Source organism: Plasmodium falciparum (genome assembly GCF_000002765.6).
Source record: "Plasmodium falciparum 3D7 genome assembly, chromosome: 11".
NCBI lineage: Eukaryota > Apicomplexa > Aconoidasida > Haemosporida > Plasmodiidae > Plasmodium > Plasmodium falciparum.
In genome coordinates, this window is record NC_037282.1 from 794,046 (window position 1) to 816,837 (window position 22,792).

The 22,792-nt window shown below is 18.6% G+C and overlaps 6 protein-coding genes across 6 annotated transcripts; 1 reads left to right on the top strand and 5 right to left on the bottom strand.

Moving 5' to 3' along the window:
• Positions 1-208: 208 nt before the first annotated feature.
• On the bottom strand, positions 209-5,516 carry PF3D7_1121100 (conserved protein, unknown function; the record flags this gene model as incomplete). The annotated part of the gene is made up of 4 exons (XM_001347853.2): positions 209-1,414; positions 1,586-4,778; positions 4,959-5,187; positions 5,510-5,516. 4 exons carry the CDS (start codon positions 5,514-5,516, stop codon positions 209-211), a joined length of 4,635 nt encoding a protein of 1,544 aa, XP_001347889.2.
• A 1,219-nt stretch (positions 5,517-6,735) lies between these two features.
• On the bottom strand, positions 6,736-7,413 carry PF3D7_1121200 (conserved protein, unknown function; the record flags this gene model as incomplete). Its single annotated transcript, XM_001347854.2, has 2 exons — positions 6,736-6,999; positions 7,210-7,413. 2 exons carry the CDS (start codon positions 7,411-7,413, stop codon positions 6,736-6,738), a joined length of 468 nt encoding a protein of 155 aa, XP_001347890.2.
• Positions 7,414-7,899: 486 nt separating this feature from the next.
• Positions 7,900-13,036, bottom strand: PF3D7_1121300 (tyrosine kinase-like protein; the record flags this gene model as incomplete). Its single annotated transcript, XM_001347855.2, has 2 exons — positions 7,900-11,591; positions 11,701-13,036. 2 exons carry the CDS (start codon positions 13,034-13,036, stop codon positions 7,900-7,902), a joined length of 5,028 nt encoding a protein of 1,675 aa, XP_001347891.2.
• A 3,128-nt stretch (positions 13,037-16,164) lies between these two features.
• PF3D7_1121400 (WD repeat-containing protein, putative) lies at positions 16,165-18,245 on the top strand (the record flags this gene model as incomplete). The annotated part of the gene is made up of 2 exons (XM_001347857.2): positions 16,165-16,348; positions 16,681-18,245. The coding sequence occupies 2 exons, from the start codon at positions 16,165-16,167 to the stop codon at positions 18,243-18,245; spliced, it is 1,749 nt and encodes a 582-aa protein (XP_001347893.2).
• A 292-nt stretch (positions 18,246-18,537) lies between these two features.
• Positions 18,538-20,085, bottom strand: PF3D7_1121500 (conserved protein, unknown function; the record flags this gene model as incomplete). Its single annotated transcript, XM_001347858.1, has 1 exon — positions 18,538-20,085. One exon carries the CDS (start codon positions 20,083-20,085, stop codon positions 18,538-18,540), a length of 1,548 nt encoding a protein of 515 aa, XP_001347894.1.
• A 1,255-nt stretch (positions 20,086-21,340) lies between these two features.
• PF3D7_1121600 (exported protein 1) lies at positions 21,341-22,277 on the bottom strand (the record flags this gene model as incomplete). Its single annotated transcript, XM_001347859.1, has 3 exons — positions 21,341-21,388; positions 21,523-21,842; positions 22,157-22,277. 3 exons carry the CDS (start codon positions 22,275-22,277, stop codon positions 21,341-21,343), a joined length of 489 nt encoding a protein of 162 aa, XP_001347895.1.
• Positions 22,278-22,792: the final 515 nt, after the last annotated feature.

A 22,792-nucleotide genomic window follows, 5' to 3' on the forward strand; every position in this document is an offset into this window, starting at 1 on the left:
AAAATTTGTTTAGAATATAAAAATGTTTACACACACACATAAATATATTTTATAATATATAAATGGTGTATTTTTTTTTTTTTTTTTATATTTTCATGTATATATATATATATATATATATTTTTCCTTAATCATTATATATATATATATATATATATGTGATATATTTTATATTTTTCGTTAATTAATTTTTTTTGTAAACTGAAGATCATTTAAAATCTTGTAATTGTAAATGATCGGCTTGTTTAATAATATCGAGTCCAAAATCTTTTTCTTTAATTTTGGATTCTATAAAACTTAATCTTTTGGTTAAGTTATCTAAGACAGTTGAAATCGTATCATTTTTCGTAGATATAACTTCATTTTGTAATTTGAGTTTTTTATTTTCTTCTATAAGTTCAATATTATCATTATATCCATTATTCTTCTGATTATTATTACTTGTATTATCTGTATGAATATGTTTTGATTGTTTTAAGGTTTTGATTTCATTATTTAATTCGTCTGTATATTCTTTATATAATTTGGTTTGTTCATTAATTTGTTGTTGTAAGCATTTGATAATATTAACATTTTTCAAATTAAGTTCTCTTTCTTTTTCGGTAACATCCATTAAATTTTTATTAATATTTTCTAGATTTTTTAATTTATCTGTTAATTTTTTATGTTCTTCATTTTTTAGGAATATATTTTCTTCTTTTACTTCTTCATATTTATTTTGTAATTGAATAATTTCTTCTTCAAGATTTTTATAAGTCAGATGGATTTCATTATTTTCTGAACTTAGCTGTGTATTAATATTATTTAAATCTTTTAATTCTTTTTCTTTTGTTTCTTTTTCTATATTCCATTTTTCTAATATTTCTTTATTTTCATATTTTATATTATTATACTGATTCAATAAATCTTCATAATCTTTTTCAATTTCTTTAACTTTCATTTCATAATTCTTGGTTATTTCTAAAATTTTCTCTTCATTTTCTCTTATAGTTATATTTGTTTGAATTCCTAATTCTTCTTTCATACGATTATTTTCTTCTAACAGTTCTTCATAATTACTTAATAAAACTTGTTTTTCATTATCTATAAAATCTCTTTTTTTTTTTTCAAATTCTATTGTTAATTCTTCTATTTTTTTCTGTACCATTTCTTCTGTTTTATTTTCAAGTATTTTAATCATATCTTCATATTCATTAATTTTCTGAATATTTTCTTCATATTTTTTTGTTAGTTCTTTATTATTTTGATTAGCTTTTTCTAGCAATTGATCATACTCTTCTTTTTTTTTGGTATATTCTTCGTTTATCTCTTCATATTGTTTTATGTAACTTTCAACTTTTGATTCGGATTCTTTTCTGATACGATCGATTTCTTCTTCTAGCAGATCTGCAAATTTTTCTTGAATTTCTTCCGACTAAAAAATAAATAAATATAAATATAAATAAATAAATAAATAAATATATATATATATATATATATATATATATATATATATATATACATAATATACATAATATACATGTTATATTTGCATACAATACACATAAACATATTATATTATATTAATATTCGATTAGGTTGTTACTTCTTTAGTGTGGTCTTCCTTTATTCTCTTCATTTCCTCTTCCAGTTTACAATTTTGATCACTCAGTATACTTAGTTTTTTTTGATAAATATCTTCATTATTTTTTAAATTGTCCTCTAGATTTTGATTTTGATTTAATATATTCATATTTTCTTCATTTAATAAAGATATATTAATTTCTAGTTCATTTTTTTTTTCATTTAATAATTTTGTTTCCATATCTAATTTATCAATTTTTTCATTGAGCATATCTATTTGTTTATCTTTCTGTAATTGCATATTTTCTTGCCATTGTTGATTTTGAATATTTAAAGTTTGTTCTATATTATCTTTTTGTAATAATAATTTTTGTTCATACATTTGTATAATTTGTTGTTTTTCATTATCCCATTTTTGTTGATTTTCTTCTTGTTTTCGATTTAGAACATTTTGTATTTTTATTTCATATTCATATTTATATTTTTCTTCTAATTGTTCATTTAATTCTTCTTTTAATTGATTAATTTGTTGATTATAATTATTTTGTAATTCTTGTTTTAAGAATTCTTCTTTTTCTTTATTTTGTGAATATATTTCATTTTTTAACACTTCAATTTCTTTTTGTTTTTCTGTTTCCCATTGTTCTTTTATATTTTCTAATTCTTTTTTTTGTTGTTCTAATAAATTATCTTTTTCTTTATTCTCTGTGCAAACCTTTTGATTTTCTTCATTCATTTTAGATATTTCTTCATTTTTCATTTTTTCAATATTATTTTTAAATATTTCTATTTCATTATTTTTTTCAATATTTAAATTATTTATAAAATCATTTTTATCTTTTTCTATTTGTTCTTTATATTGTTCTAATTTCAAATGAAAATCATTTTCTGTTAATTGTTTGATTTGTTCAACTTTATCTTTTGTTTCTTCTTCATATTTATTTTTTAACTCTTCTTTAATTTTGTTTATTTCTATATCAATATTTTTCTTCATATTTTCATCTTGTTCCTTCTGTAAAATTTCCCATTCTTGATTTTTTTTTTTTTCTAATTCTTCTTTTAACGTAATAATTTCTTCTTTTGTTTTCATTTGTACTTGTTCTAATTCTTGTTTTAATAAATTTTCTTGTTTTTTTAAATATTGTACGTTTTTTTCATAATTCATTTGTTCCATATTTAAATCATTATCTTTTTGTATTAGTAATTCTTTGTAATGTCTTTCTTTTTTTTTAAATAGACAATTTTTTTTTTCATATCTATCTTCTAATACATTTATAGCTTCAATCAATTCCTTTTCTCTTGTTTTATATATGCTAATAATTTCTTCATTTTTCATTTTTAATTTTTTTAAATTATTAAATGAGGTAATAAAACATTCAAGTTCACTTTTTATTTTCTTATTCTTTATATTTATAATGTATAATAAATTATTTAATTCTTTACCTTTTTCATTTAAAATATCATCTTCTTTTAAATCAGTAGAACATATATCATCTCTATTATTATCTAAATTATTATTTACATGTTTTTGTGTTACATTATCCATATTATCATCATTTTTGTATTTATCGAACTCGTTGATTTTATTGTATAATATATTTAAGGATCTTTTATTTTCATTAACAAAAGAATTCACTTTTTCTGTTTGTGTTTTTATCAAACTATTAACGAAATTATTATCCTCATTTAGATGATTTTTTAAAATTGTTATAAAATGTTCAACAAAATCTTTTTCTTTCTGGGCAAAATAATCTTTGTCATAATTTATATAATTATCATGAGAGAAGTCCGAATCATTATATTTATCGTGCCTAGGACTATCATTAACATTAATATTATTGTTATCAACATTTATATAATTATCGTCCACATTAATATTTTTATCGTCCACATTAATATTTTTATCGTCCACATTAATATTTTTATCGTCCACATTAATATTTTTATTGTCAACATTAATATTTTTATTGTCAACATTAATATTATTATAGTCAACATTAATATTATTATAGTCAACACTAATATTATTATCGTCAACATTAATATTGTTTTCATCAATGTTAACATTATTATGATCAACATTAATATTATTCTTCTTTTTGCTCATATTTATACTCTCCCTTTCCTCCGGTATAAAAAATGACCTATGCATTTCGTCATATCCATTATTTGATTCCAAAGGATCATTTATTTTATTGGACTCGTCATAAATTTCTTCCTCTTGAACATTTTTTATATTTATATTTTCAAGATTATTTATATGAACCATACTTTTGCGGGGAAATGTTTCATTTTTTGATTCTCCAAAAGGGCTTAAAAATGTAGAATTAGAAACTTTATAAATACTGTCTTGAACATTTTTATCTTTCTTTTCAAACACAGTTTCAACATGATTATTATTATTAATAATATTATTATTGTTATTATTGTTATTATTATTATTATTGTTGTTGTTGTATACATCATTTTGATTGTCTGCATCTTTATTTGGATTCCATACAACCTTAAGAGATTTTATTTCTTTTGTCTCATTTCTTTTAATTTCATAAAATTTATGTAGATTATCAAAACTAGTTGGTTTTGTTTCTCTTCTACTTATTACTGGTATATGCATATTACTTTGAATAGGTGTCATTATTTTAGATTCTTCATTTTTAGAATACCCAAAATTGTTATTTTCATTAGAAATATTATCATTAAATGTTTTATCTAAATTATTGTTTTTATTTGGTGTATCAATAATATTTTCATTAGAATATACTTTTGTAAACATACTGTCATCATTTTTAGTATAACTTTGTTTTTTTAAGAACACATCCATTCCTGTACTTTTATTTAATTGTGATATATTTTCATATGATGTGTTCAGAACATTCTCTTCCTTAACTTCTTCATTATAATTTTTATTTTCTAAAGTACTGGTTTTTTGTTTTTTCTGTTCATTATTTATATAATTTTCATCATTTTCTACAACATATTTATTATCTCTTACTTTATTTTCATAAACTTTATTATTGCTTGGAATAAAAATATTAGATCCAAACGCTTCTGTTTTGTTATCACTCGGGTTATTATTACTACTACTACTACCCTTTTCATTTTTTAATGATTCCATATAAGGAGAAACGATTCCACCTTGTACTAACACGTTTTTCTTTTTGATGGTTTTTAACCCGGGCGTTTCGGCATAAATATTAAATGCGCTACGCATTTTGCTAAAAGGGATAAAAATGGATAAATATATGTGATAAATGATAGATATATAAATAAATAAATATAAATATACATATATACATATATATATATATATATATATATATATATATATGTGCACATATTAACCATTATATATATCAATGTTAAAATTTTTTTTTTTTTTTTATAGATTTTCCTACTTTTGCTGAACTAGCGAACGATATCCCTGGTTGGCATTTTGTAATGTATTCATTTTTGGTGGTGCAGATATTTTTTCTTCATTTTCAATTTTGTCTTCTTCTCCTTTTATAACCCATCTATTTAATTCTTTATTAAAATAAAATTTATTTTCTTCACCCAAGTGTGCAACCGTTGGTTTTGATTCATTGTCATCATTCTTTTTAGACTTGATGAAATTCCAAAACGAACCTGAAGGAATTTATATAAAAACATAAATATACATGAACAAATAAAAAATAAATAAAAGGGGGGAAGGAGGAGATAAAAAAAAAAAAAGTATGTACAAATAAATATATTGTACATATATATATATATATATATATATATATATATATATATATATTATATTTATTTAAAATAGAAATCATTTTGTATGTATCATTTTAACTTATGGTTATATGAATATCTTTTCATTATAGTATTTATAATGTAATATATATATAATATATTTTTTTTTATTTTTATATGGACATATAATACTCTCCCCCTTAGAATTATTTTAATATTTTACCTTTCATCTTCTTTTTACTTTATCATGGAAATATATAATTATTATATAACAAAATAAAATAATTAAAATATATATTTTTTATTATTATTTAAAAAAAAAAAAAAAAAAATTATAAAAGCAGCCACGTGCTTCTCTTTTTCTATTTACCATCAAACAATATTTAAAAAAATATATTATTCAAATATTATTTTTTTCATATATTTTTTTAAAATAAAAAAATTTATATTAATAAAATAAAGAAATAAAAATACAATTATATTAATAAATAATATATATAAATATATATATAATTATATATTTTATATTTCTTTTCATATATTTAAAAAAATATATTTTGATTTATTATAAGAAGAAAACATAATTATTATATATATATAAATGTATTAATAAAATTATTATACCATGCATACAAATATATTATATATGTATGAAAAATATTATATAAATATATTTATGTATATATATATATATATATTATATTATATACTTTTAAAATATTCTCTATAAAAAAATATATATATATTATATTTATATGGTATTTTTAAAAGTAATAAAAAAATACAAAAATATATCAAATTATTATACGGACTTAATATTATATATATATATATATATATTTATTTATTTATTTATTTATTTCAAAAAAAAATTACTTTTTTTGTTTAAAATATTTTTTATTATTTTTATTTCAAATGAAAAATATTATTATGAAATTTTTTTTATTAATATTATATATATAATAATACTAAATATGAACCTTACCAAATTGAATACTTCAATTTCATTATATTTTTCTTCGTCTTTGTTTTTTTTTTTTTTGTTTTCTTTTTTCTGTTTAGCTTATATATTTTTATAAAATCCTGAATTTTAATGAAATATATATTTAATAATTCAAATTATTTTCTATTTTATTTTATTTTTATATATATAATTGCAAAATTGTAGGATTATGTGTTTTTTTAAACATACAAAAAAAAAAAAAAAAAAAACTAAACATATTATATATATATTATATATATATATATTATATATGTATTCCTTTATAATTTAACTGTGTGATAATAATTAAAATATAAATAGAAGAAATAAATACTACATAATAAAAATATATAATTAAAAAAATATAGATTTATAACCAAATTAAAGATTCATATATTATATAACACTTATATAAATATATGTGCAGATATGTGAAGTTCTTCTTTTTTATTTATATCTATTTTTTTTTAAAAATAATAATATTTTAAAAAATAATAAATATTTTTTAATTGAGTTGGTAATACCGATAAGGAATAACCATTTTTATCTTCTTCATAATAACGTATCCAATATGAAAATTTCTTATCACATCTTGTGACTGTCCATATTTCATCACATAAAACTTTTTTGTCACCTAATTTAATATTTTCATATCCATTTATTTGTTGTATTTTTTCTAAAACGCGATCATCTTTACATTCATGCATAGCTACCACTTCAACGTTTTGTATCTTTCAAAAAAAAGAAAACAAGTAAATAAATAAATAAATATATATATATATGTATGTATGTATAACCCTATGGATCTAAAAGGTTATACTGCTTGTCAAATAAAAAATATACCATATACTGTACATATATATTAAACACTCTTATGAATCATATGCACATATTTACATATAGTAGCTTATATATTATTAATTTCTCTTTAATTATTATACTTTATATATAGCTTGTCGAAATAAAGCTGTTTTTATTTGATTTATAACATGCTCAATTTTTTTCTCAAAATCTTTGGTATGTTCATAATTTTTTAAAAAATCAGGACGAAACTGAACATTTAAAAATTCGTGGGGGTATTGCATATTTGTTCCTTTTTCCTTTATCCATTTTTTATCTCGAAAACATGGAAATTTAAACATCATATAAAAAAAAAAAAAAAAAAAAAAATATATATATATATATATATATATATATATATATATATACATATGTTTTCTTTCTTTTATTTTATTCTTCATATAATTTTTTTAGCTTTAGAAAATTTTTATAATAAATTTTTTATTAGTACTCTTTTTAGCAAAAAAAGAAAAAATCAAAAAAAAAAAAAAAAAAAAAAATTATATAAATTTTACAGTTCAAGGATAAAAAAAAATATTTATACATACATATATATATATTTTTATATATACCTTGAAGGTTAAAAAAATAATAATAATAAAATAAATAATATAATATATATATATATATTAATCTTATGATATTTTTTTTGACATAAAAATTCATTTAATAATTTCATAAAAAAATACTATATAAATATGTATAATATATTGACAATTCATGTATTATATATATATATATATATATACATATATTTGTTAATCTGTGTATGGTTCAGACTATGAACCCTATTATTTTTCATTATAAAAATTAATATTGACAAAAAAAGGATAAAGAGGAAAATGCACTTTTTGTGTTGTGTTTATTTGATTTTCAGGGTGATATTTTCCTTTGATCAATTTATCCTCAGAAAAGACAAGTAAAGATAAGATATTATTTGGTAGTTTATATGAATATGTATTATTTTTATGTAATATATGATTATTTGTAAATATGCAGTTTTCACTATTACATAGAACTTTTATATTATATTCAAAATAAAAATAAGAGAAATTTCCTTTTACTTTATTATCATAAGATGTAGGTTTATTTATTTTTTTCATAAGTACTTCTAATAGAAATAAACAATGTTTTCTACTAATGCATTCATATAATATATTGGATATATTTCTTTTTAAAATTTTTTCAAGGAATTCATTTCTTCTTCCTAGATATTCTGAAACCCAAATTTTTTTAGTTATTGTATTATCATTTTGTATATTATCTGTATATTTTAATTGATTAGATTTTAATAGAAAAACACTATGTGTATTATTTTCATTATCTTCAGATATGGCTATTTCAAAACAAAAATTCTCTTCAAAATTAACAGAAGTAGAATTATTTTTATTAGGATCATAATCACACCATTTACCTTGTAATACATATTCATTATCATGTTCTATAAATACATGACCATCTCTTTTTACATTGAAAACATTAAATTCATATAAAATATCTAAAAATGTTACTGATGAAAAAAATTTATGTTCATCAATTAATACTTCAAAAACATTTTTATTAAACCAGGCACATGTATTAGAATCATTTATATTTTTATTATTTTCTAAATTAATAAAATTAACAAAATTAGAAATATATAATATATGTGTATCATTTATATTATCATAAGGACTCATCATAAAATTATCATCTGATAATAATAAATCATTATTATTCATATTTTTCTTATGGATATTATAATCTCTTAATAAAGAAGAACTATTACAATAAGTATCTTCATCGGTTTCTTTAATATTATTTACATCTTTTTCCTTTTGTATATCATTATGTAACTTTCTCAAATTTTCTAAATTCTTTGATATATTTTCTTTATTATTTAAACAAGCCTCTTTAATGTCCTGTTCATTATTTTTTTCTTTATTAAGATGAAAACTTATTTTGGGTGTATTATTTCTATAGTTACCTTTTAAATACTGTTCATTAGAATTGGATAATATATTTTGAGCATCATTTATTTCATGATTAATATCAGAAGATGATGACTTACCTACATTTTTTGATATATTCTGCATATTATTACATATATTATTATGCACATCATTAATAATATGTTCATTATTTATTTTGACTTGATTTGAAGCATATAAAGTATTATTTATATTTTGAAAGGGTATCATATTTTGATTATTCATATTTATATTATGAAAATGTCCATTTTGTAATTGAATATTATTATAAGGTATATTACTTAAATTAATATGGTTATAATATTCGTTATTATATCCATTGTTATAATAATTTTTCATATGTTCCATATTCATATTATTATATTTATTATTCATATAACAATTATTCATATATATTTGATTATTGTTATAATAATAATAATAATTATTATTATTATTGTTATTAATATTATTTATATGATCTGGATTAGGTTCTAAAAAATTATGGTTATTTAGAAGATAATCATTATTATTAAATGGTACCTGATACCTAACATCATTTTGATTATTTGCATAGTTAGCATATATATTATTTAAATTTGGATTCTTTAAAGGACATTTAGGTATTACATTAATCATATTATTTTTGTCAATATAATCTTTCTCTATACCTTTGAAAGGGTTATTAGAAATATTATTATGGTAATTAATATTCTTATTATATATATTTTGATTATTATCAGCATTATTATTATTATTATTATTATTATTATAAATATTATTTTCCTCAAGGTTCATTTGTTTGTTTTTTTTATTATTCACATTTTCTTTATTATTATCAACATTATTACTATTATCAATATGGTTAATATTGCTTATGTTATTATTTTTCTTCTTCTGCTGTATTTGTTCCTTCATCGTTTTTTTCTTCTTCAATTTATTATTCATATTATTATGAATATCTTCTTGATAAATTTTAAATAATCTTTCAATGGGTGTTTTAAAGGAAGAACTAGGTTTTCCTTCTTTGTTTTCTTCATTATGTATATCGTTTTTATATTTTTCTTCATTATGTATATCGTCTTTATATTTTTCTTCATCATGTATGTCGTCTTTATATTTTTCCTCTTTATATATTTCCTCTTTATATATTTCCTCTTTATATATTTCCCCTTTATATATTTCCTCTTTATATATTTCCTCTTTATATATTTCCTCTTTATATATTTCCTCTTTATATATTTCCTCTTTATATATTTCCTCTTTATATATTTCCTCTTTATATATTTCCTCTTTATATTTATCTTCTATATATTTTTTTTTACTCAAATGCACTTGTTCATATTCCCCTTCTTCTTTTTCATCGTCATAATCTTCTTCATCATGTTCATTATCATCATCATCATCATCATCACCATCTTTGATTAGAAGTGAATTAGAACCATTAGGCATGTTTACATACTTTAAATAATTCGAAATAAATTTCAAGAAATAACAGTTCATTAAATTAAAAGAGAAAGAATTCAAAATATAATTTTTACTGAAAAAGTCTTTATGCATTCTGTGTAATATACATTCTTTTATATTACATAAATTACTAATTGTATTGTATTTAAATCTGATATAATCTGGTGTAGGTATGTCATTCATATTTAATTCATTATATTCCATTGTTGATGAAACCTTTTTTGCATTTTCCATATGTTGTTTAATATGTTCAACTGGACATTTTTTATTTCTTTTATGCATAATATGTTCACTAAAATTATATATATTTTCATTTTTAAACATAGGATAAACAAAATTATAGAAACTTTTTTTCAAAGTATTATAATTTATTTCTTTAATTTTTTTTAGAAAAATATTATAATTTTCTTCTAACTTATTCGAATCTTCACTTTTGAATTTTTTATTTTTATTATTTCCTTTGGATTCTGAAAATTTTGTTTCATTTTTCTGAATAATATTAGAATTGCAACTATTATTATGACTATTAATATTATTATTGTTGTATATTTTTTTTTTATTTTGTTTCTGTTCTCCTCTTTCCATATCTTCCAAATACATATTAATACAATTAAATTTACGTTTGAATGTCTCTTGCTGTTTTTTCATGAATAAATCACATTCCTTTTGTATTTCTAATAATATTAAATTTACTAGTTTAGAAGATGGTCTATTCTTTATATTAGGGTTCAGACAAAGAAAGGATAATTTTGTTAATTTCTCGACCAGAAAATCAGGGAAATTTACGCTGTAATCTAAAATAGAATAAATGGATTTGTAATCACTCATATTTAAATGATTAACTAAATAATCAAAAACGTTGTCATCATGGTCATGTTTCTTTTTATGATAAAAAATCGGACATTTCTCATTTTTACTATAAATACAATTGTAATTCTTTCCTACATGAATAGCAGGAGATTTAGATACCAACATTTCTAATATGAGGGCACCAAATGAATAAATTTCTGTTTGTTCATTAATTTCATGAGTAGATATATAATAGGGGTCTGCATATCCTGGGGTTCCTGTAAAGAAAAAAAAAAATATATATATATATATATATATATCTTATATTACACATAATTCTCATATATATATATATATTTTTTTTTTTTTTTTTTTTATCTTCTGTACCTCCTGTCAAGTTAAACACATTATTGTTGTTCATGTAAACAAAGGAAAGCCCAAAATCACCAAGCTTAGCATTAAATTGATCATCTATTAAAATGTTTGCAGATTTTAAATCTCTATGATATACAATAGGAGAAGATGTATGTAAATAACATAAGACATTAATTATTTGTACTAATATATTTATTCTTATATTAAATGATAAAAATAGAGGTGTGTTATTATCAAATGAATTTTGTTGAAATGGAGAATATTTTGAATTATTGAAATATGGGAAAATGTTTTGTTTATAAAACGTTGAAGTATAATAATTTGTAGAAGAACAAGAAGAAGAACTTTTTTTTTTACGTAGATAATTTTCATAACAACTTATATTATAATAACTTAATTCTGGATTTTCTTTGTTTTTTGAATTATAATAATAATAATGATTAAATAATAATGTTCTTAAATCACCTAGATTAACATATTCATATATTAAATAAAAATTATTTTTATTCGTAGCATAACCTAATAAAGATAAAATATTATTATGTCGATATCTACTCATAATAATTATTTCATTTTCAAAACCATTATTTTCATTTTTTTTTAATACCTTTATAGCTACATTTATACAATTCTTTAAAACACCTTTATATACTGTTCCATTCCCTCCTTTTGCAATTCTATTATATTCTGAAAAATTATTTGTTGCTTCTACTAAATCATTAAAATCATATTTATTAGATAAAATCTTTAAAGGAATAAATATATTCTCTTCACGTTTTTCTATTCTGTTAAATTCCATACCTTCATTTGGTGTTCTTGATTCGACATTTTCTCTATTTATTTCATCTTCATAAATCTCATTTTCTTCATCATACATATTTAAAATGTATTTATCATAAGTATCATATGTTTCTATATATACTACCTTTCTATTCTTATGTCTATTCGAATTCTTTCTATTAATATCGTTGTTATTTTTGATATGATTATTATTTATATGGTTATTGCTCACATGAATATTATTAATATGGTTATTGCTCACATGGATATTATTAATATGGTCATTGTTCACATGGATATTTTTAATATGTCTATTATTCATATAATTGTTTATATATTTATTATTAATATGTTTATCATTCACATGATGATTATTAATATTGAAATTATGGTTATTATTTATATCAATCTCTTTCTTCTTTTCATCCCCTTCCTTCATATTCTCACCATTTCTTGATAAATTGAATCTTAAATATTCTTGCTTCTTCTTTTCCATTTTTTGTTTAAATGCCTCCACGGCATTCTTCTCTAAATTTTTGTCCTCCATGAGCTTAAGACTTTTGCTCATAGAAGACAAAAAGGACAAGGAAATGATGAGAAAAAAAAAAAAAAAAAAATACAAATATAAGAAAATAAAATAAGATGAAATAAAAATAAAAAGGTTTATGCAAATATTAATAAATGAAGCCAAAAACAAAAACAAAAACAATGTTTCTTCTATAAGAAAAAAAAATTATATGCCATATAAATAATATTAACTAAATTATATGCATTTGTTAATATAACAAAAATTAAAGGTTTGAAAAAAAATTAAATATATTCATTGCATTTAATAATTTATAATTCAAAAAAAAAAAAAAAAATGTGAATACACATTTGATTGTCCCATATCTAATAGTTATTCTTCTTTATTTTTAATCATCTTTAATTTTTATTTTTTTTTTTTTTTAGTCTTGAATAGAAATATTTGATAATTGTTTTAATATTCTTCATTCAAAATATATAGTTTCATTGTTCTAAAAAATTGTAAACCCAATTTGAATTTAATACTTTGGTTATTCTTTATGAAATGCTATGTATTATTTAAAATCCAATCCTGAAACTATCTTCATATAAATATTATGTATATATATATATATATATATATATGTATATTTTTTTTTTTTTTTTTTTTTTTTAGTGGGGGGAGTGGATTGGTTTGTATATTTTATATATCAAATAAACATGTTCTTTCTATTCTCGTTATGTTTTATTAAATAATTTCTTTGATTAATCTTTACAATTCATGTAATAATATTTTTCTTTTCTTCTTTTTTTATAATAATATTATATTTAGTATATGAAACATTTACTTCGTTTACTAGTAATATTAAAAATATAAGTATTATTTATTTATTTATTTATTTATTTATTTATTTTATTTTTTTTTTTTATGTGTATTCATAATTGTATAATTATTTACATATAATTTTTAGTTTATTAGATTATTCTCCTAAATCTTTGTAATTATGTAATAACAAAGACAATGAAAAATATAACTTATATTTATTTTGTACAATGCCACTAATTTGTTTTTGTTTTGTTTTTTCCTTTAGATTTTAAAATATATATTATATATATATATATATTATTATTATTATTATAAAATAAAATAATAAATAAATAATACGAAATAACTGAAAAAAAAAAAAAAAAAAAAAAAAAAAGGAGAATTTATCATAAAACCAAAAATAAATATTATTACAATTATTTTAAGATTATCTTAAAATACAGAATAAAATTTTAATTTTTGTTCAATTTTTTTAGAAAAGAAAAAAAAAATTTATAATAATTAAAATTTTTTATTTATTTTCATGTGTGTATATATTTATATATATATATATATATATATATATATTACTAAAAAGTAAGTACAAAAATAGAAATTTTTTGATCTGTTTTAACAAATTATTATCTTATGTTATAATATGAAATAAGAATTATTTAATATCTATTATTATATAATACTCTAATATTTTTTATTATTAAAATTTCTAAATTAAGAGAAACCATTGCATGCACATTTTTAATAACTCGATCAAGTGTATGCATGTACCAGTGAACAAAAAAAATAAATAAATAAATACGTTACATACTTTTATATTATGGTTTCTTGTACTCTGGACTATTTTAGACAAAGACATTTATTCTTGTTCGGTATATATTAATAATATATATATATACCTATTTATTTATTCTCTTGCATATTAAACATGGAACAAGTATACTATTTAAATGTGTACTAAAAGAATATATTATATGTATATATAAATGTAAATATAATATATATATATATATATATATATATATACATATTTAAAAAAAATATATATTTGTATATATAAAATATTATATATATAATTAAAATATATATATATATATATATATATTAAAATATATATTGCAATGTGAATTTTTTTTTTTTAATATATAAATTATATGAATATTCTAAAATCATTTTATAATTAAAAAAAAAAAAAAAAAAATTTTTTTTTTTTTTGTTCCCTTTAAATATATACTTAAAAAATTAAGTCATATATTTATATGTATATATACCATAAATATTTATATTAAAAAATATTTTATTAAAAAAATTACATTTATATACAAAATAACTAATTTTTGTTATTAAGAATAAAGAAATAGCTCAATTTATTGTCAGTGTTAAATATTTTTTGTGAAATAATTATAAAGTGTAATGATAACTTTTTTTATTATGTATAAAAATACATATATTATATTAATACTTATGTAATTACTTATATCTTCCAATTCTAATTAATAAAAATCACTAATACCATTCTTTAAAAATAACCTTTTTTTAAACATAAGAACAAACAAAAGGTGTCATTTATGTAATTAGTGTATTTCATAAAAAATACCTTGTAAATCTTAATAGTTGTTTTATTCATAAGGATATACACCAGATTTGTAAAATATTTTTAAAGGCGTGTAACACATTTTTATTAAAAAAAAAAAAAGGATAAGAAAGAACCAGAATTATTTATAAAAATAATAGTATATTGTATTATTATCCAATTCCCCCTTATATAATAAATAGAATTATACAATATATATATATATAATATATAATATATATTTTCTTCTTTTGATCATAATGAAAGGATGGAAAAAAGATCATTTTATATATTCATTTCATTTTAAGTTGTATATTGAACTTAATAAAATGTAAATACATAATACTTTATACACCCCCTTTTTTTAAAAAGATATTATATATATATATATATATATATTTTTTTTTTTTTTATGTGACATATTATGAATTTTTGTGTAAATTTAAAAATCTGCACACATTTAAAAAAAAAAAAAATTCAGTTTTTTTTATAAGTTTTAATTCTAACGTCTTTTAAATAAATTAATAAAAATCGTAATTAAGTAATATGAGAATAATACTTCATAAATAAAAATTAATAATAATTATAAATTTTATAAATAAAAAATAAAAAAAACGAAAAGTATTTTTTTTTTATCGAAAATTGTAATTAAACTTATTATTAAGTTTGTATTCGTAATTCATTCTATTAAAACCTTCTTGTCTATATAATATCACATATATATATATATATATATTTATTTATTTATGTATATATTTTTTTTTTTTTTAACAATAATATATATTTTTTAAATAATTCAATGAAGAACAGAACAAGAATATTAAAAGACAGTAACATACAAACATTCAATACATGTTTTGATAATATAAATTTAAACTGTGCTTCTCTAAAAAATAAAAACTTGAAAAATGGACCTTCATTTTCATTTTTCTATGAATATGCTCACGATAGATCAATTTTATCCCTTTCACTAGATGAAAGTGGTTAAAAAATTAAACAAAAATTAAAATAAAATAAAAAAAAAAAAAAAAAAAAAAAAAAAACATAAATAGAAATAGAAATAGAAATAGAAATAGAAAATTCTTTTATAACATCTTTTCATATGTTTTCATATTTTATTTTATTTTTTTTTTTTTTTTTTGTTTAAATAAATTCTCAGTAAAATTGCTTTTTCATTGAAACATATTTTTTGTATTATATGAATAAAAATGTCATTATTAATTTTTAACTTGTCATTAAGAAATTTTAAATAAATTTTAACTAGATCAATTTTTTTCAAATTTTTTTTTTTTTTTTTTTTTTTTTTTTCATTCAGGAACATATATGGCTACAGCTAGCGCAGATCATTCCATACGCATACACAACTTAAAAAGTTTATCAACTATTAAAGAATTATATCATAAAAAATGTGGTCATTATGATTGGGTTAGTGAAGTATTTTTTACCAAAAGAAATGAAGTTCTTTCAGGAGGACTGGATGGAAAATTGTGTCTATGGAATACTATATATTGTTGTAAAATTCAGAAAATAAATAAAATGATGAACTGTTCAGAATATTTAGAACAGAGAAAAAAAGTGAAAGAAGTAAAATTTAAAGCATCCAATAATGTAATAACTTGTAAAGAAATGTGTGCACATCATTCTACAATTAGTGATATGAAATTTGATAAACAAAATGATAAATGTATTACTAGTAGTTATGATAAGACATTAAAACTTTTTGATATCCGTAAATTTCGTGAACTATGTATATATAAAGGTAATCATACTTGTCCAATTACAAAATTTTTGTGGTTACAAAACAAAATAATATCAGCAGATAAAAATGGATGTCTATGTGTATTTGATGTTGAAACATCTCAAGAAATACTTAATGCTAAAAATACACATACTGGAAATATAGGAGCTTTAAATTATTTTTATTTGTATAATAAAACTGAAAAAAAGATGATAAATAATAACCCAAATGTGGATCATGAAAAACGAATAGATAAATCTTTACCCTTTTCAAGTATATCATCAAATGATATTAAAAAAAATTATTCTTTAAAAAATAAAAATAATAACAATAGGGATAAGAATAATCAGCATAATAAAAGGGAGGATGTTAATTACGATGTTATTTATGATGACAATTGTGATGATAATATTGTTAAAAAAAATAGTAATAGAAATATTAATTTAATTAGATCAGATAATTTATTTGGACAACATGATAATTATTTAAATTTAAATAATGAAAAGATACCCTTAATAATTACAGGTGGTCAAAATGACGGAATATTGAAAGTAAGAGATTTTCGTATATTTCATAAATATGTCAGCTACAAAAAAATACACACAGCTAGCATTAATAGCATTATAACTTATAATTTAAACAATAAAACATATATTATTTCTTGTTCAGCAGATGGTTATTGTTATCAATTTGAAATACAAAGTATATGTTCATCAAATTTGAATAATTATTTAAAAAAGATATGTGTAAATGAACCTATTTTATCAGCACGATATGTTGGAAATCATTTTATTTTGGTTGGCTCATCTTTTGGAAATTTATTTTTATTAGATTTTTCTGATTGTTCAGAAAATACATTAACAAAACAACCTAAAAATATAGCTTCAATCAATGAAATTAATACAAATTCAATTAATCTTTCTGATAAATTTAATAATCCATTAAATGAAAAAAAAAGTACAAACAATGATATCTTATGGGCTTTCGGGGCTTGCAAAAAAGGAGGAATTAATTGTATTGATTGTATATTTGTTTATGATTCAAAAAATAAAAATACAACTGAATTTGAAATGTATAATATTATAACAGCAGGAGATGATGGTATTCCATGTTTCTTATATATACCCAATTCTTATATTTAAAAAAATAGAATATAAAAATAAAGGAATTAAATTAATTTATATATATTTGCGCTCTCCCATAAGTGTGTATATTATCATTTTTTTTAATGGAAAAAAAAAAAAAAAAAAAAAAAAAAAAAAAAAAAAAATATACATATATATATATATATATATATATATATATAATGATGTAATATATACAGCAAACAATACAAAATTATTAATTTTTTACAATATATATATATATATATGTGTGTATCATTTCAACATTTGTGTAATGTTAAAATAAAGGTAATTACTTGATATAATAATATTATATTTCAGATTTGGGTACTTTATTAAACTGATAGAAATATCTTTGAAGTTTTTCTGCTTCTTCCTGTCTTACATGAAATATATTAGACAATTTAGGAACATTAAATGTGTCTTGAAAAATGTTCTTACTATTTATTGGTTTATAAAAATTGTTTAATGATAAAAATAATGATATAGAATTATAGTCCTTTTTGATAAATGGTAATAAATGAGTTTTTCTGTATATTTCATAAACATGATAATTAATCAAAGAAAAAGTTTGTAACTTTGAGTACAATTTATTTATATAAAATTGTAAATTTTTAATAAATTTATTTGTATTATATTTTGTATTATTTGGAACTGTTATATTTCTTTTATTTTTTAAAACTTCATTCATATATTCAGTAGAATCCATAAGTGTATATTCATTTTCTATTAGAAATGAAAGAAACTTTTCAATTTCTTTTAATATTTCTTTTTTTGGTTTTTCATAAATTTTTTGATTTTTTTTCATAAGTTCATAATCTTTTTTAATAAAAATAAAATGTGTTAAAGAATTTATAGGGAATTCATAAGACTGTAAATTTTTTTTATCATTTATATTGAAATTTTGATTTGGTTGCATACTAGAATTTAAATAAATATTATTTAAAATTATATAATTTTTTTTTTTAACCCACTGTACATTTTGTACATTCTTCATATAATTTATAAAATAATAAAATAAATTAAAAGATCTAAATAATAACATATTAATTAAATTATTAATTTCGATATTAGAATTAATTTTTTTACATATATATTCATCATTATAAAAATGGTTACTTGTATTTTCATTTGTGTTAATAGACACCTTTTTTTTAAATATATTATATAATAAATTTAAGAAAATGGAATATCGTTTATTAATTCCATCATCATTCATTATACTATTCATAATATTTTCTTGTAATTCTATTTTTATATTTTCATCATCACATAAAAACCTTCTTAAAGAAACAACAGATGGCCTATATTTCTGTAAGAAAGAAGAATATCGTATTACATTTTCTTTTTTATTTAACAAGTTTTGAATATATATATAACTTATATTATGTTTTTTTAATATCATTCCTATTTCATCATAATCATTATTATCTTGGAAATATCTATTTATTTTTAACAGTATTTTCTTAAAAATATTTAAATTATCTAAATCATGTTTTATAAAAATCAAATCACCTGTATTCAAACTTATATCAATTTCATAATCAGTTGCATATCCCCATGCCTTTCCATAAAAATATTTCAAAGCCTCCTCTTTATCACTCTCTTTATTTATATTTGATGAATTATAAAAAAAGGACAGTTTTTTTTTATTTCCATACATCTTCTCTTCTTCTAATACGGTTGTTCTTTTATTTTTCACTAAAATATTCCTATCGAAATTTTTTAAGAACAACTTTTTATTAAAGCTTTCATTTTCTCGCACGTTGACAATTCTCTTAATTTCGTTAAATAATAATATGCCCACAGGTGTCGCACACACAAAAGTTTTTAAAAAGAAGGTTGAACCTTTGGGCATATTATTTTGTTTAAGATCAAGATATGAAAATATGAAAAAAATAAAGTGGATACATCAAATAGGGGAAAAGAAAAGAAAAGAAAAGAAAAGAAAAAAAAAGAAAAAAAAAAAAAAAAAATGTGAAACAGTATAAAAAGAAAAAAATAAATAATAACAAATTAAATTAATAATTCTTTCATTTATTTATCACCTAAAAATAAATCTCCTTATATTAAAATTCCTTTTCAACAATTCACTTAAATTATTATATATATATATATATATATATATATATATATTAATTCTATTGGTTCATATATCTTTTTTATTTTTATTTTTATTTTTATTTTTATTTTTTTTTTCAAATTATTGTACTACATATGTATATGCATATAAAGAAAAATATGCATTAAATTTATGTTCTCTTTTTTTCCTTTTTTAATAGAATAGTAATTATATATTATTTTTCTTCTGGAATTATAACATTTAATCGTATTTCACATAAAACAATTTAGAACACCATGGTTCTTTTATTTTTTTATATACACTTATTTATTTTTTAATTTTAATTTTTTTTTTTTTTTTTTTTAATTATTAAATATCATATATCTTAATAAAAGTTAATGAGGAAATACAGCACACGTTATTACACTTTTCGTTATAAGCTATTATAACAACTTTTAAATAACAAAAGAAAAACGAAAAAGAAAAAAAAAAAAAAATAATAAATATAAAATGTGATATATGATATAAAACGTGATAAATATATATATATATATATATATATATAATACACACATCATAAAATATGTAAAAAAAAAAAAAGGAGGAAAAATTGTGGAAAAAAAAAGAAAACTGTGAAAAAATAATATAACTGAAATATTTATTAAAAATATTTTCAGTATTATATAAATTTTTTTTTTCTTTTTCTTTGGGTATAAAAAAAAAAAAAAACGTGAAATATTAATCATATAAACATATATATATGTATATATATAATTACTAGTTGTAAATTATGTTATATTATAATTCTCCCTATTAATTTTCTATATATATATTATATATATATATATATATATATATATATATAATACTTAATATATTTAAATTTAAATATATTCTATTTTTTTTTTTTTTATTTTATTCTATTTTTTTTTTTTTTATTTTATTTTATTTTTTTTTTTTTTTAAAATAGCAATATATATAATATAATCATAAATAAAAATTATTTTCACGTGTTTCAAAAAAACCCATTAACAAAAAAGTTTACAGCTGTTTAGTGTTCAGTGCCACTTACGAGGTTGTTGTCGTCACCTTGTGGTTGCTATAAAAATAAAGAAAAATAAAATAAATATATAGACATTTGGATACACAGATATATTATTAAAAGGAAAATGTAAAAAATATATTAATATATATATATATATAATTTATAAAAAAAAAAAAAAAAAATCATACCTCTGGTGTAACATCTTGAGCTGTAACTTGTGGGCCTGCATTTGGTTCTCCATTGGATTCAGAATCAGCATCTGGGTTAGCATTATCAGCTGGGTCGCTTGATCCTATTTTGAATGGGTGTCTTCCTTTTTCAGTATTGTATAATACTAAACCAACACCTCCTAATAATACGGTGGATACTACACCTAATAAACCTGCAAGTACTGAAGTGGCAAGTTTATATTTGGATTTTCTTTTGTTAACTTCAACAAGTTCTTCTTCTTTTTTGATCATATCAGATATTAAATCGTGTACATCTATTAATGGTTCACCTGATCCTTCTATTAACAAAAAGAAAATAAAATATTATATATCATACACATATATATCACACAACATTATTATACAAAAATATATATTTCACTTCAAAAAAAAATAAATACTTCAATTCGTCATATATAAATTTATAATGAATAAAAGTCCACATTTAAACATAATACATATATATATATATATGTATATGATTTTTACATAACATAATAAAAAAAAAAAAGGTATTCATATATATAATAAAATCATTACATAAATATATTGTATACATATTATACATTTCTAACGCAATACATATATATATATATATATCAAAATGACTTACTTTTATTTTTTTTTTTGCTGCTAACACCACTTCCAGTTCCTTTGTTTGTTTTTTCGGCTAAGGATTCTTTATTGAAAATGATAAAGAAAAGAGCAAGAAAAAATACTGATAAGATTTTCATTTTGAATATATTAAATAAATTAAAAATCTACAAACTATAAGAGAAGAAGAAAAAAAAGGTTTCTATAGAAAATTGATTAAAATTGTTATACATGCTTTATAAATATATTCTATATATATATATATATATATATATAACATTTCTCAAAAAATATAAAGAATTTTATTTACATATTTATTTTATTACATGAACATTTAAATAAACACATAAAAATATAAACATATAAATATATATATATATATAATACTTTTTTTTTGTGTTTTGAATTTTTACTTTAATTATTAAAAACTTTGGATCAAAAGAAATTAAAACTTAATTATTATAAAATCTTAAATAAAATATGTTATAAAAATTTTTAATTAAATTTATTTAGATAATTAAATATTTTGAAATCTATATATAAAAATTATTTTGCTGGATAAATATTTAAAAAAAATATATATATATTTTTTTTTTATTTTTTTTTTTAATTATAAAGTGTGATATATTTATTTATATATATAAATATAAATGAT